Below are 12,675 nucleotides of genomic sequence, written 5' to 3'. Positions count from 1 at the left end.
GCAGCTCAAAGACAAGACTCTTAGAAGCCTAGTATCTCTTGTTTCTTCCTCTATACAACGCAGACTTGTTTGAATGTCTATCTCTAGGTATGTTTGAGACAGAAGGAAATCTGAGGCAAGATATTATTTTTCAACATGAGTTCACCAAATACTTCTGCAATTGTGGAGAATAACAAGATTGGCATAATGCAGAAAGCAGTATGAAGATTCCATATCTTTTCCTTTGCATAATTAATTGAGTTTGGCTATTCATCACTTCTCCCCTTTTTTCTGAATAGGTCTGTCTGCAGGTCGGATTTCCCAGGTTATTGTTGGAGATGAGCAGCAACAGTACCTCTTGGTGACTGGGCGGGATGTAGATGATGTCCGGTTAGCTCAGCGTTTGGCCCAGGCAAATGAGATTGTTTTGTCCTGGCACTGTTGGATGCTCTGTGAGCAGTACATGTTTGAAGTGGAAATCATGAAGGAGGATGAAGCTGTGAAGGTAGGAGTCTGGTCCCATCCATTGCCCATTCTGAAAAGGCCATTCTATTACACACAGCAGTCAGTGCTCTGGTGGTGGTCACATGCTTCCTGACCAAAACAACAACCATTGGAACTCTATTTTGGAAGGAGGTGCGGGATATTCTCCCAGAAAGATACACAAGGCAGAACAGTAAGGCTGGAAAGAAAAATTATAATCAGGGGTGGCATCCTCTGCCCCTGTGTTAAAAAAACCAAAGGTAATCCTGTTGGCGGGTAGGCACAGAATTGAGTAGTTTTCTTTTCATAGTTAAGAGATATGCGGATCATTGACCCATTTGATTTTGATGAGCATTTTGACAAGTGCCTCGAATATCTGCCACATTACCACACAAATGCTGGTAAGTTACTTTGTCCTTTCTACCCAAGCTCAGAATTTAAAGATTAATTTTCAACATGACTGGAGATATCTTGTTTGTTTTCCTTTTCTCAGACACTCTAAGAACTGCCCTGGAACTGGATCCAGACCCTGCACTTGAGCAAACTCTGCGGAAGCACATAATGAAAAATCTTTTGAAGAAGGTTATTTCCTAGTTCTTGAGTCATTGTGTAAACTGTGCATGTATTTTAAACAGGTGTACATTTATATGTGATGGCCTTTTCTGTATTGATCCAGTTTGTCTCCTGCACCCCAGTGTATACCAACAGATTTCCCCATCTATACCAATTACTGTGATGACATCTCTCATAACCTTAGTTAGATTTCTCAATCCTAGAAAGTAAAAGTTGTATTTGTTTTTCAGTTTGTCCCTCAAGAAACTAGCATACTGTATAGTATACACTATACTAGTATAGTATACTGTATGGTATGGTATAGAGTAGTAAGTATATGCTTGGTAAATATGTGTTGACTTATTGTTTATATGTAAACATATGTGAATCCCTTTGTAAGAGATGTAATGACTAATGGAGACTCTTTTCTAAGAGTTATCAAACTCTTAGAAAATATAAAATATTGACAAGTTTCCACAGTGAATTAGGTTTAAAGTCAAACAGTTTTCATTCCTTTTACTGGTTTGTATATCTTTTATATCTCTCAAACCTGAATTTTCTTTTAAGATTTGGTCTGACACCCTAACTTATTTTTTCATACTCACCGTGGAATATAGAATTAAAATTCCTAAACACAATACTGACAATTGAAGATGCAGGCAAGGTAACTCACTGTCTTTATAGATTGATGAAGGCGAGCCTGTGGAGTATATATCCGAATTTCGCACTGTGACTATGGTTCTGGTCAGCCTACAGTTCCACAAGACAGCAAGGATGTTGTATTTGTGTCATCTTATCCAGAAGGCTACATTATACATCTCCAAAGTTATAGAAAAAGGGGGTGGCCAGCTGTGCCGGGTCTTTATGTTTGAGAAAGTAAGTATAAGGGAACCTGACCCATCAACAGTAATGGTGAGTGAAGAATGTAAACAGGTGTACATTTATATGTGATGACCTTTTTTGTATTGATCCAATTTGTCTCCTGCACCCCAGTGTATACAAGCAGATTTCCCCATCTATACCAATTACTGTGATGACATCTCTCATAACTTTAGTTAGATTATACTGGTTTTATATGACCAGTTTACCTCTCATATAACACAGGCATAAGTCAGGTTCCCTGTTACTTATTTTGTAACAAGCTATTTTACATTAAAAATGTAACTAATAGTTAATTGTCAGGGTAATCGAGGGTTATTCTCTGTATTTTTTAAATTCAATTCTTGTTGAAAAACAATTGTGAAAGCATAAAGATGTTTTTCTGGCTCTAATAGTAGAGTAAATGTAATCAGCTCTTTCTCAGTTAATTAAAGAGCTTGAAAAGAGGCAGTATCAATATTTAACATTATAGAATGAATGAAGACAATGTGGGCACATAGATTTAGCTTAAAGTATACACTAGAGATTGAAGTTTTGAAAAGGCTCTTGGCATTAATTTCTTTCATGTTTTAAATGTTAAATTTTTGAATAGTTAAATTAAGATTTTATTTCTTAAAGTTTCCATGTTGGTGTGACCTAGAGTGGTCATTTTATGAATCATAGAATCCTACATTCCCAACAGAAGACCAGTGAAGAAAGGGTCTGGCTTCATTCAAAGGAGTCAATTCATTTGTGGCAAGCCATATTCCTTCCCCAGGTAAATTCTTTCTTTCTTTGTCCTCCGTCCCAGGGTTGCATGTTCCTCTGTGTTTTTGGCCTTCCTGGGGATAAGAAGCCAGATGAGAGTGCACATGCCCTGGAGAGCTCCTTCAGCATCTTCAGCTACTGTTGGGAGAATCTTGCTGAGACCAAGTAAGGAGGAAGGTGGGGTAGAGGGGAGCTTCTCAGGTCCCAGGGGACTCTTCAGGCAGGGTAGGAGGCAGTAACAAGTAGCAGGGCTTTAGGATATCCAGAAAATTCCTAAAGGGAAGAGAATCTGCTAAGGGAAGTCAGAAAACAAGATCTATTCAGAAATCATTAGTTACAGAACAATGCACTAGATATCCACAGTAAATGAAGATCAGTTTCCATCCCTGGGGTAAGAGAGGGAGGGAACAGAATACACATAGCAAGATTCGAGAACACTGCAAAGGAACAAGCAGGTGTGTAAATTAATATAAAATAAATAATATGTCTTTGCGGAGGGAACGTAGAACAAAGTCTGCCTGTCTACCTACTAGGGAGGGAGGTAGGGGCAGTTACCCAGGTAGGAAGGAACCACAGCTGGTTAATGCTCTCCTTCTGGCTTTCGCTCTTGGTCTTTTCCAGACCCATTAGTTTTTCTGGAATCCACACTGATATGATCACCCTCCTATGCACCTACCTCACCCTCCCACCTTCTATAAACTCCTAGTCCTAATATAGGTAGAGAAAATTCCATTTTTCCACTAGTCTCACAATGACAAGGTTGGTTGAAATTTCTCAAATAACTTTTTTTTCCTCCACCAGAAAACTATGGGGAAAGTGTAACATGAATGAATTTGAAAACCAGTTATTTCTACTGTTAACATTAAGTTAAAGATTTATTTGCTTGCTATACTTATTCAAGATAAATAAAATTATATCACACATTTATATAGCACTTTAAAATTTACAGAATACTTTCATGTATGCTACTCATGTGAAAATTTTTATTCCTCTTTTCCACATGAGGAAACTAAGACCACAGAAGAGAAATTACTAGCATGTAGCAGAGCTGGTAATGAGACCCAGATCTTCTGTCCTCCAGTTCTGTCATTTTCATTATCCCACCACTGCCTCTTATAAAATGCAAATACTCCCCCAAAAGAATAACATATATTACCAATGTGATATAATTGTAAAGACATACTCATAAAATGTTAGAATTGAAAAAATTTAGATTATCTGATCCAACTCCTTATTTTACAGATAAAAAAGATGCTACAGTTGCTTCGTATATACTCAGACTCTTAGCCCAAGACAGATATGTGTTGACATTTCTTTCAGGCATGTGGGATCTGCAGATGCTACTACAACCTACTTTCAAATCTTATCTCCACTGTGGGTGTGCTGGGCCATCCCATCCAGTGATGGGCTATTCTGCTATTAAATTGTGCATTGACTTGTATATTTATATATAATGAAGAAAGAATATATTCTTCATCAATGAAGAACATTTTTTAAAAGAAGAAAGGAACATGGACTGCCAGAGGGATTGTAAAATACAAAAAAAAAAAAAGAAATAAGAAGTAACCAAGTGAGAAAAGTATTATTTTTCCTTATCACTATCTTGTGAATAGCTGAGTTTCTTGCATGCATAACTGCATGCATGCAACAAACATTGGTTGAACACAACTATGAGCCATTTATTGTGCTAGGTTTCATGGACATAGAGAAGTGAGACACTACTTACCTCAGCTAAGTAAACAACTATCTTTAATACATTGAAATATAACTGCAGTGAGTACACAGTGGAATATGCAGATGATGATGCACATGTAAAACTTATATAATGTTATCAACCAGTGTTACCCCCAATAAATTTAATTTAAAAGGAAACAAGAAAAATAACTGCAGGAATAAAATGCTGTAGGAGCTGCAACAAACTGCTATGGGAAGAAACAGTTAATTCTCACCAGAGATGCCAGAGATGTCTTGACTATAGAAATGACTTTCAAGCCAGGTTGACAAGAAAGCAAGTTCAGTAGGTGGAGAAAGTGGGAAACGATGTTTTAGACAAAGGAAGCATGATGAAACTTTAGAAGATTTTTAGTTTTGTCCTTGGTATGGTAGCAGAACCAACTGCCTGGTTCTTGTCTTGAGTATCTCTTGTAGTCATCCTGGGCAATGGGCCCAGTGAATGAATGGTAAGAGTCTTCAATCCTATCATTTCTGTAAATTCTGCAAGAGAATTTTAATGTCTCAGAAAACAGTAATGCTAGGAATGTTGTCACTGTTCATGCTTTATGAGCAACTGAAAATTGTTTATTTGTACATTTAACTTAAAACTGCTCACTGCACCCTCATTCTCCATCCATACATCTTGTTACCTGTCACAGGAAATTTTCATATCAATCAAGTAAACCTATTCTCTGTCCGTTGCCACCTTTGAGCCTTTGCCTCACCTAGAACTGTATATGCCCTTTTAAAAAATAATTCATACTTCCAGTGCTTTTCCATCCACGGCTGATGTAGAGCCACTTCTCCATTCATGTTTCCCTACTCTAAACACCTTTTGTGCTCTAGCCTTATTGAACTACCATATTTTGCCATGTATAATGCATATTTTTTTGCCCAAATTTTTGAGTAAAGAATAAGGATGCACATTATACATGGGTAGTACTAATTCTGTTCTATATAAATGATTTTAGTTCTTTTATATATGCTAATGCATTAAAAGTATAACTGTAGAAAGCAAAATGACATCCATATGCAAAATAATATCCTAGAATATGATCATCAATTTTGTTTTTAAATATAAATAAATAAATAATTGGATTTAAAAATTAAAATGAAAGATTTGTTCCTCGAAATTCTGGGCCAAAAACGTGGGTGCACACTGTACATGGGGAGCTCATTATACACAGCAAAATACAATATTTAGTTTTGCAGAAGCGTGTCAGACCCCTCAAAGCCTATGCCTTTTTCCACTAAACAGAATGCTTTTGCCCCACTTTGGCATTTTCAAGGTATGATCACATGTCCTCTCCTTTATGAAATACTTTTTCTACTCTGCAGGTAATGCTTCCCTCCTATTTGCTCTGTTAATTTGCTGTACCAATCACTAATATGTAGTATTTGTCTTGTTAAACTATGAATATGCCTTTTCACTTTCCTCATTCCCTACCACCCTCCTCACCAGACTGAACTTCTCCAGGGAAGCGTGTATTTGTACAGGTCTCATTGTTTACATATCCAGCCCAGTGCTTGGTACTGTACATACTTCTCAGCTTGTTAAATGAATGAACGTATGCATGTATGAATGGATTAAAAATTTTTATTTAATTTTTAAAATTTATTTTAATATCTAATTTGCTTTAGGAAGCCTTCCATCAGCAGTGTGACCTTCTGGTTATTCCTTACTCTGACATTCTAGCATTATTCAATCCATTAACTCTGTTCTAACATTTGTTGATCTATTTAATTTTGGGGTTTTATCTGAGGCAGTGTGGTGTATAGTAGAAATAACATTGGTCCAGGAGTCAGGAGGCCTGGATTCTCATTCTGATTATATTCATGACTTCTGCTGTGTAACTCTGGGAAAGAAAATTAGCTCCTTGTTGTTCCTGTGGGTTCTTTTTTTTTTTTTTTTTTTTTTTTTTGTCAAATGGGGTTCAAATATGTGCCCTATATATTTCACATGTTTGTTGTTAAGTATCCCTTAAAGAATCAGGTGAAGTAATCAATTTGAAAGTACTTCAAAAAGCTTATAAAGTATCTGACAGATATAAAACCTATTTTTAGGTTTTTTTACTAACAATTACTCCCCAACTAAAACTCCTGGATTAGAGGGACCATTTTGTTCCTTTTGGTTATTTCCCTAATATTCAGTACTTTGTACCCATGATGTGCTAATGACTAACAGCAGCCTCTGGCCTTTTCCATTCTGGCCTCTAAAACTAGTCTTCTGGATCTAGATAGTAGCAGATCTAGTGCCTGACCTATAGGCATCTGACTGAGTATTTACCCATTGTTGCTTTTCTGATCCCCAGGCTTGTTTCCATCAGTATCACCAATGGACCAGTGTTCTGTGGCGTGGTTGGGGCAATAGCAAGACATGAATATACAGGTAGAACAGGACGCTGGACTGTTAGTGCCCTGACTTAGGGGGTAAAGGTGGAGGAGGCGATCCAAAATTCTGCATCCTTTTCTTTTCTGTCTCCGTGACATAGTTATTGGCCCAAAAGTGAACCTTGTGGCCAGAATGATAACTGCTTATCCAGGTTTGGTGTCTTGTGATGAAGTAACTTACCTAAGATCCATGCTACCTGCATACAACTTCAAGAAACTTCCAGAGAAGATGATGAAAAACATCTCCAACCCTGGGAAGATGTATGAATATCTTGGCCATAGAAGATGTATGTGAGTGTCATTGTGTGATCATTCATTCAGATCAGGGCATAGGAGTAATCAGTGATGGTATGAAATTAGAAAGATGCTTCTAGTACCAGTCTGCTGAAATAAGAGACATAAGAGGAGAGCTTTGTGTCTGAGACCTTCATTTATGTTTAGTTTTAGCTAGTTCCTCAGTGAACTTCTTGTTTTCTAATAGGAAGAGAATAGCAATAGTTCATTATTCTAGATGTTCTTTTTTCTTTGTGTACTTCATACTTCCCTGAACCTAGAACAATCAATAATACTTCTTCCCTTCTCCCAAAACTTTTTAGATTTTACAAATCCCTTTTGTACAGAATTCTGCATCTCTTGAGTGATCTGAAAGTATTTGCATATAAGGACAATTTTCCCTCTGTCTATTTAGAGATATGAGTATTATTTATTTATTCCAGTCTATTTTTAATAGATACATTTCCCTTTGTCTTTTTCCCTAGAATGTTTGGGAAGAGACATTTGGTCAGAGAGAGAAATAAAAATCACCCTTTGTTAGGTGCGTTTTCTTTTCTACCTTAAATTGTATTTTTTTTTCAGCTATAGATGGTTAATGTGATTAAAAAACAATTCAAAACTGAATGCTTCTAAACTGTATTAAAAATAGATAGCAGCCTTCTTAGTGAATTCATGGTCATTTTGAAGAGGACTCACCATTTATTTTTCATACTGACTCTTTCAATGTTAGGTAGAGCCCAATCACTTTGCCTGAGAAGTACCAACATTTCGTGAGCATCTTTGTGAGTCAGAGTTCAGCTATTGAGATCCGACCAGCTTGTTGCGGCACACCTTTCTAGGGAAATTCCTTGCCCTTAGATAGTGAAGATAGAACCAAAATTGTTGCCACTTACACTACAAATTTTCTACCTTTATATTTATTTTATCTATATCTATTAGATCATTAACTCTCTGTATATAGCAGTAATGGACTTCAACTAAAATTGTTAATATGGAAACTTTTATGGAAAGCTAAGAAGATAAAGTAGCCATATGTCCACGTGGTACCTGACTGTCCAGAATGTCATTGCTTAGGCTCTGTAGCAAACCACCAAGCCCAGCACACATGTCTGTATAGTCCAGAGTTAATTTTCTAGAAAGATATCTGAAGCCTCACCAAAGAATGGGATTCTTTGCCAAGAATTCTGGAGGGGGTGGATGGGAACACATTCTGAGGCTTAATTTTTCAAGTTAATTTAAATAAATAGATTGTCTACTGAAAAAAGCACTGGAGTGTTAGGTGCTGCCTATCTCTGTACAGACCGGGAGAAAGAACTGGAAGCCTTCCGAATGGCACAGCAGGGATGCTTGCACCAGAAGAAGGGACAAGCAGTTCTGTATGAAGGTGGAAAGGGCTATGGAAAAAGCCAGCTATTAGCTGAAATAAACTTACTGGCCCAGAAGGAAGGGCACAGGTAAAGACTCCTGCTTTCTCAGTTAACATGTGCTTCTCTTGGGGCTCCTTTCCCTTCTTGGTGAGACTCTTGTATTATTAGGTTTAGCATCCTTGGGCTGGTAGAGTGAGTAACCTCTTTATGGGTCAGAGGACTCTCTGTGACTATAGTAACATTCACCAGGGTGTTGTCATTGAAGCTGAAGGAAGCAGATTCCAAGCAGTGCTTCTATGCCATCCAGACCCTCATGGCCATCTTCTTTGAGATCGACATATGCCCAGCCTACTACCGGCAAGAGTGCCTATACAAACAGCTCCATGGGGTGGTGGAGGAACCACTTCACTGCCTTTTTAATGAGCTCTTCTTTGTCAAGGTAATGAAAGCAGTGGCTTTCTGAATTGGATTACTGATGTTGATGTATATATGGCCTAAGAACACATGGTTAGCAGTGGCAGGAGTGAGATTTGAAATCCCTTAGACACCAAAGTCCAGTATTTCTCTTGTTTGAGGAGAGTGAATTCTAGGACTGACTCTGACACTTGCTAGTTGTGTGTCCTGGCACAAATCACTTTGCCTCTCTGAGCCTCAATTTCTTTTCACCTATAGAAATGACAAGCGTAGTATTTATATGGTTTTTGCATGGATTTCCAAGATGATGGTATATAAGAGATTCCATTGTAAAGGTGAAAGTGCTAAATCCATCAAGATGATCCTGACCAATCAAGCATCCCCAGGAATTGTGTTCATGCATTCTCTAGTCAGTTTGCAATGTTTTGTTCTTTAAACCTACCTTTACTTTCCCTAGCCATGGAGTATGTCTCTTAAACTGGCAGCTGAATCTCAAAAGCTTCCAGTGGTCTAGGGTGCATGTGGAACCCAGTGGAGAGTAGGCTAAGAATTCCCTGGTCCACTATTTTCATCTTTTTATCCTCCATCACTTCTCCTGATCTACCCAGCCTATAAAGCACTATATTTAATGGCAAATAGAGAAAATTAAAATCTGTTCAATCCCTCAGCATAACCGTGTCTTAACATAGGCCTTGCCTAGGGCTCTGGCTCTGGCCCGTGGTTAAGGAGTAGCCCTACATTAGCTCTCAGGTCCACGGTAGCTAATGTGCCTTGGTCTAGCACAAGAAACAATGTTAGGTGATGTCCATTGCAATTGTTTCTTTTCTTTTTTAAATTTATTTATTTATTTATTTATTTATTTATTTATTTATTTATTTATTTATTTAGAGAGAGGGGAAGGGAAAGAGAAAGAGAGGAAGAGAAACATCAATGTGTGGTTGCCTCTCATGTTTCCCCTACTGGGGACCTGGCCTACAACCCAGGCATGTGCCCTGACTGAGAATTGAACCAGTGACCCTTTGCTTCACAGGCCCATGCTCAATCCACTGAGCTACACCAGCCAGGGACAATTGTTTCTGATAAGATTCATGTATACATTCATCCTGGTTTACTTGGAATAATTGGGGTACTGGAGCTGTCCATGGTGACATTGCTAAGCCCCACCTATTATTTCATTCATTAGTCATGACCTTAAAGGGTTTGCCGGAGTCTGGTATGGAAAGTAGCTCTCTGTCTCTAACCGCCAGTGGACTTCCAGTCTGACCCTCTGCACTACATATGGGTGTTTGTGACACTATGCCCAGTGCTATAGAAACCCATTCTCACTCAAAATAGGGTAATTTTCTATTTCCTTTGGGGAACTTGTATATTTTTATTAGATTGTCATTTTGAATGCTAATATATGAATAATTTTTCTGGTCAGTTTTCCTTATCCTTCAAAGTTTCACACATGGATGACCTGGCCAAACAAAAGAAAATTAAAGCATGTTTTTTTCAAGTGCTACAGAAGGTGGGTACTTTTGTTACATACCATTAACTCTTAATATATGGAAATGGTTTATGCTTATTTTAATCTATCCATATCAAACTGGATTTAGGTATTTCTTCACCTGTCTGTTTGTTGATATCTTCATTGTTTCTGTCTTTAACCTTGAATCCATCATATAGCACAGCATACAATAAAGGTCTTTGCTCTTTTCTAACCACTTCTTTTTCTTTTTAGCTTTTTTTTTATTATTGTTCAAGTACAGTTGTCTCCATTTTCCCCCCACCCTAGCCATCCCATTTCCCATTCTTGATCCTACCCCGCTTTGGTTTTTGACCCTGTTTCTTAATGAAATTCTAATAATTTAAAACAGTAGTTTCTAAGTACAGATTGAGAGCTATGAAAAATACAGATACTAAGGCCCTCAACCCAGAATTATAGAATCTGTAAGAGCAGAAACTGATATAGCCATTCTGGAAAGCAATGTAAAAGTAATAACTCAAATTTTAAGAACACACATTTTCTAGACCCAGCAATTCCACTCCTAGATATATATTCCAGGGAGTCTATTTATTACAGTGTTTGTTTGTGGTGGCCAGGGAGGCACTGACATGAACTCATGGATGAACACTATGGACTAAATGGGGAAGTTACAAGTAAGGAAATAGACAATAACAGTAACACAGGTGATCGTACAGTCCTTAACAAAGAGAGACAAATAATGGGATCTGCAATACAGTACCACTTATGTAAAAGTAATATTACTGACAAAACAACCATGCATGCTTATAAAACAAAATACAAACATAAGGTTAAATGATAAACACATTAAAATGGACACTTCATTAAATGGGGAAAGTGGATAAAAGTAAATACATTTTTTAGAAGTCTGCATGAGTGGGGCCTAGTAATTGGTAGTTTGAGCAGCACTCCCAGGAAATTCTGATTTGTAACCTGCTTTGGAAATTACTAATTTAAAGTGTGAATTTCCACACAATTTGAAGCCTTTGCAAATGAAATATTTGAAAGCTTTGTTTGATCTGGAGAATATTTTGATACTTACTTTATCTTATTGTCAGAGTATTTTCTTGTCCAAGGAACTCAGTAGATTTCTTTAGGAATTAAATATACAGGCTATATTTTATATTTACAAAGTAAAATATTACCTGGACTTAGGATACATTTTACTCTGAAAACCTCAGCCTGTATAAATAAATAAATGTGTTGACATTTTATTTAAATTGTTGATGGGAAATTCACAGTAGATTCGCAAATTGGGTGACTTCACCTCTAATCAGAGGTTGTCATTGTCTTTTTGCTGTTATTTCCAGGCAGTGAGGGAAACACCACTGATTTTCCTCATTGACGAGGCACAGCATATGGATGCAGCTTCCTGGGAGTTTTTGGGAACATTGCTCTCCAGTGTGCCTATCATCATGGTGATGACATTGACGCCTACCTTCTCCCTGTGTGGCGGGGCCCAGCACTTCCTGCAGAGCCCTCAGGCTACGCTGATGCCCATTTCGCAGTTAGCAGCAAACTCACTTTTGAGAATGGCGTGTTGGGAACTGGGGGTGGTGAGCATCCCCCGAGAGCTGCAAACGTGAGTGGCTAGGGCTAGCTGGACACTTCATTAAGGGAGGAATGGCATTAGTAACCATGGTGAGACCCAAGTCTAGATGTAAGGGTAGACAGTGTCCTAAACCAGTAAGGGGCTACTTCTCTGGGCTATCCACCAGGCTTTCACAGGGCAGTTATCCACAGGACTTGGATGGCTTACTTAATGTATCAGTTATATGTAGTCAGGCCAGTTTCTGCCAGGCCATTTAGCAAGTGGACCTTAGTTTGTTTTAACACTGATAGAAGCAAAATAGTTAAGAAAGAATAGTTACTGCCAAAATACTTTTTATAGCCAATCAGAATTTTTTTTATATTTCTGTGCTGCTGCTTTTCTCAGCAGCAGTTAGTGTATATCAAAAGCTGACTTCAACAAAAGAAGAAAGTCCCACTATGAAATACCCTCATGATTGGCTCTCTTCAAGTGGGTATCTTTAGTCAGCGCTCACTTATATCTCTACAGCTACCTTCTCCGCAGATGCTTGGGGAACCCCCTTTACTGTGAGGTCCTATGCCAGGACCTTCTCTCAAAGGACATACTGCTCTTTCATGACCTACAAAAGGAGGAGGAGGAGAACAACAAGTGGGAGACCCTCTCAGGTAAGCCTAGCTTCCCAGGGTTCTACCCTGGTCCAGCTGCATCACCCCACCCTTATAAGGTACATGCTTATTCTCTTCTGACCTTATAGGTAGGAGTAGGCTTTCCTAGCTAAGGGAACTATATAAATAATACACAGCTAGGGTGAAAATACTAAATACCTGCCTCAGATAACC

General features: G+C 38.1%; 1 protein-coding gene across 1 annotated transcript in view; it reads left to right on the top strand.

The window, feature by feature from the left end:
• The window catches only part of LOC119055665 (adenylate cyclase type 10-like), a 44,785-nt gene that overhangs the window by 9,238 nt on the left and 22,872 nt on the right, over positions 1 to 12,675 (top strand). Inside the window, exons 5-17 of the mRNA XM_037153915.2 lie at positions 279 to 484; positions 773 to 863; positions 956 to 1,044; positions 1,699 to 1,890; positions 2,684 to 2,805; positions 6,666 to 6,742; positions 6,846 to 7,035; positions 7,503 to 7,558; positions 8,318 to 8,471; positions 8,634 to 8,823; positions 10,222 to 10,308; positions 11,616 to 11,887; positions 12,365 to 12,501. Of these exons, the coding sequence (XP_037009810.2) occupies positions 279 to 484; positions 773 to 863; positions 956 to 1,044; positions 1,699 to 1,890; positions 2,684 to 2,805; positions 6,666 to 6,742; positions 6,846 to 7,035; positions 7,503 to 7,558; positions 8,318 to 8,471; positions 8,634 to 8,823; positions 10,222 to 10,308; positions 11,616 to 11,887; positions 12,365 to 12,501 (1,863 nt within the window). The remainder of the gene's footprint in view (positions 1 to 278; positions 485 to 772; positions 864 to 955; positions 1,045 to 1,698; positions 1,891 to 2,683; positions 2,806 to 6,665; positions 6,743 to 6,845; positions 7,036 to 7,502; positions 7,559 to 8,317; positions 8,472 to 8,633; positions 8,824 to 10,221; positions 10,309 to 11,615; positions 11,888 to 12,364; positions 12,502 to 12,675) is intronic.

This window comes from Artibeus jamaicensis, unplaced genomic scaffold, assembly GCF_021234435.1.
Source record: "Artibeus jamaicensis isolate MK-2021 breed Jamaican fruit bat unplaced genomic scaffold, CSHL_Jam_final contig_1803, whole genome shotgun sequence".
In the NCBI taxonomy this organism is placed as follows: domain Eukaryota; kingdom Metazoa; phylum Chordata; class Mammalia; order Chiroptera; family Phyllostomidae; genus Artibeus; species Artibeus jamaicensis.
The sequence above is the reverse complement of the archived record's forward strand: the minus strand, read 5'-3'. Positions and strand labels throughout refer to the sequence as shown.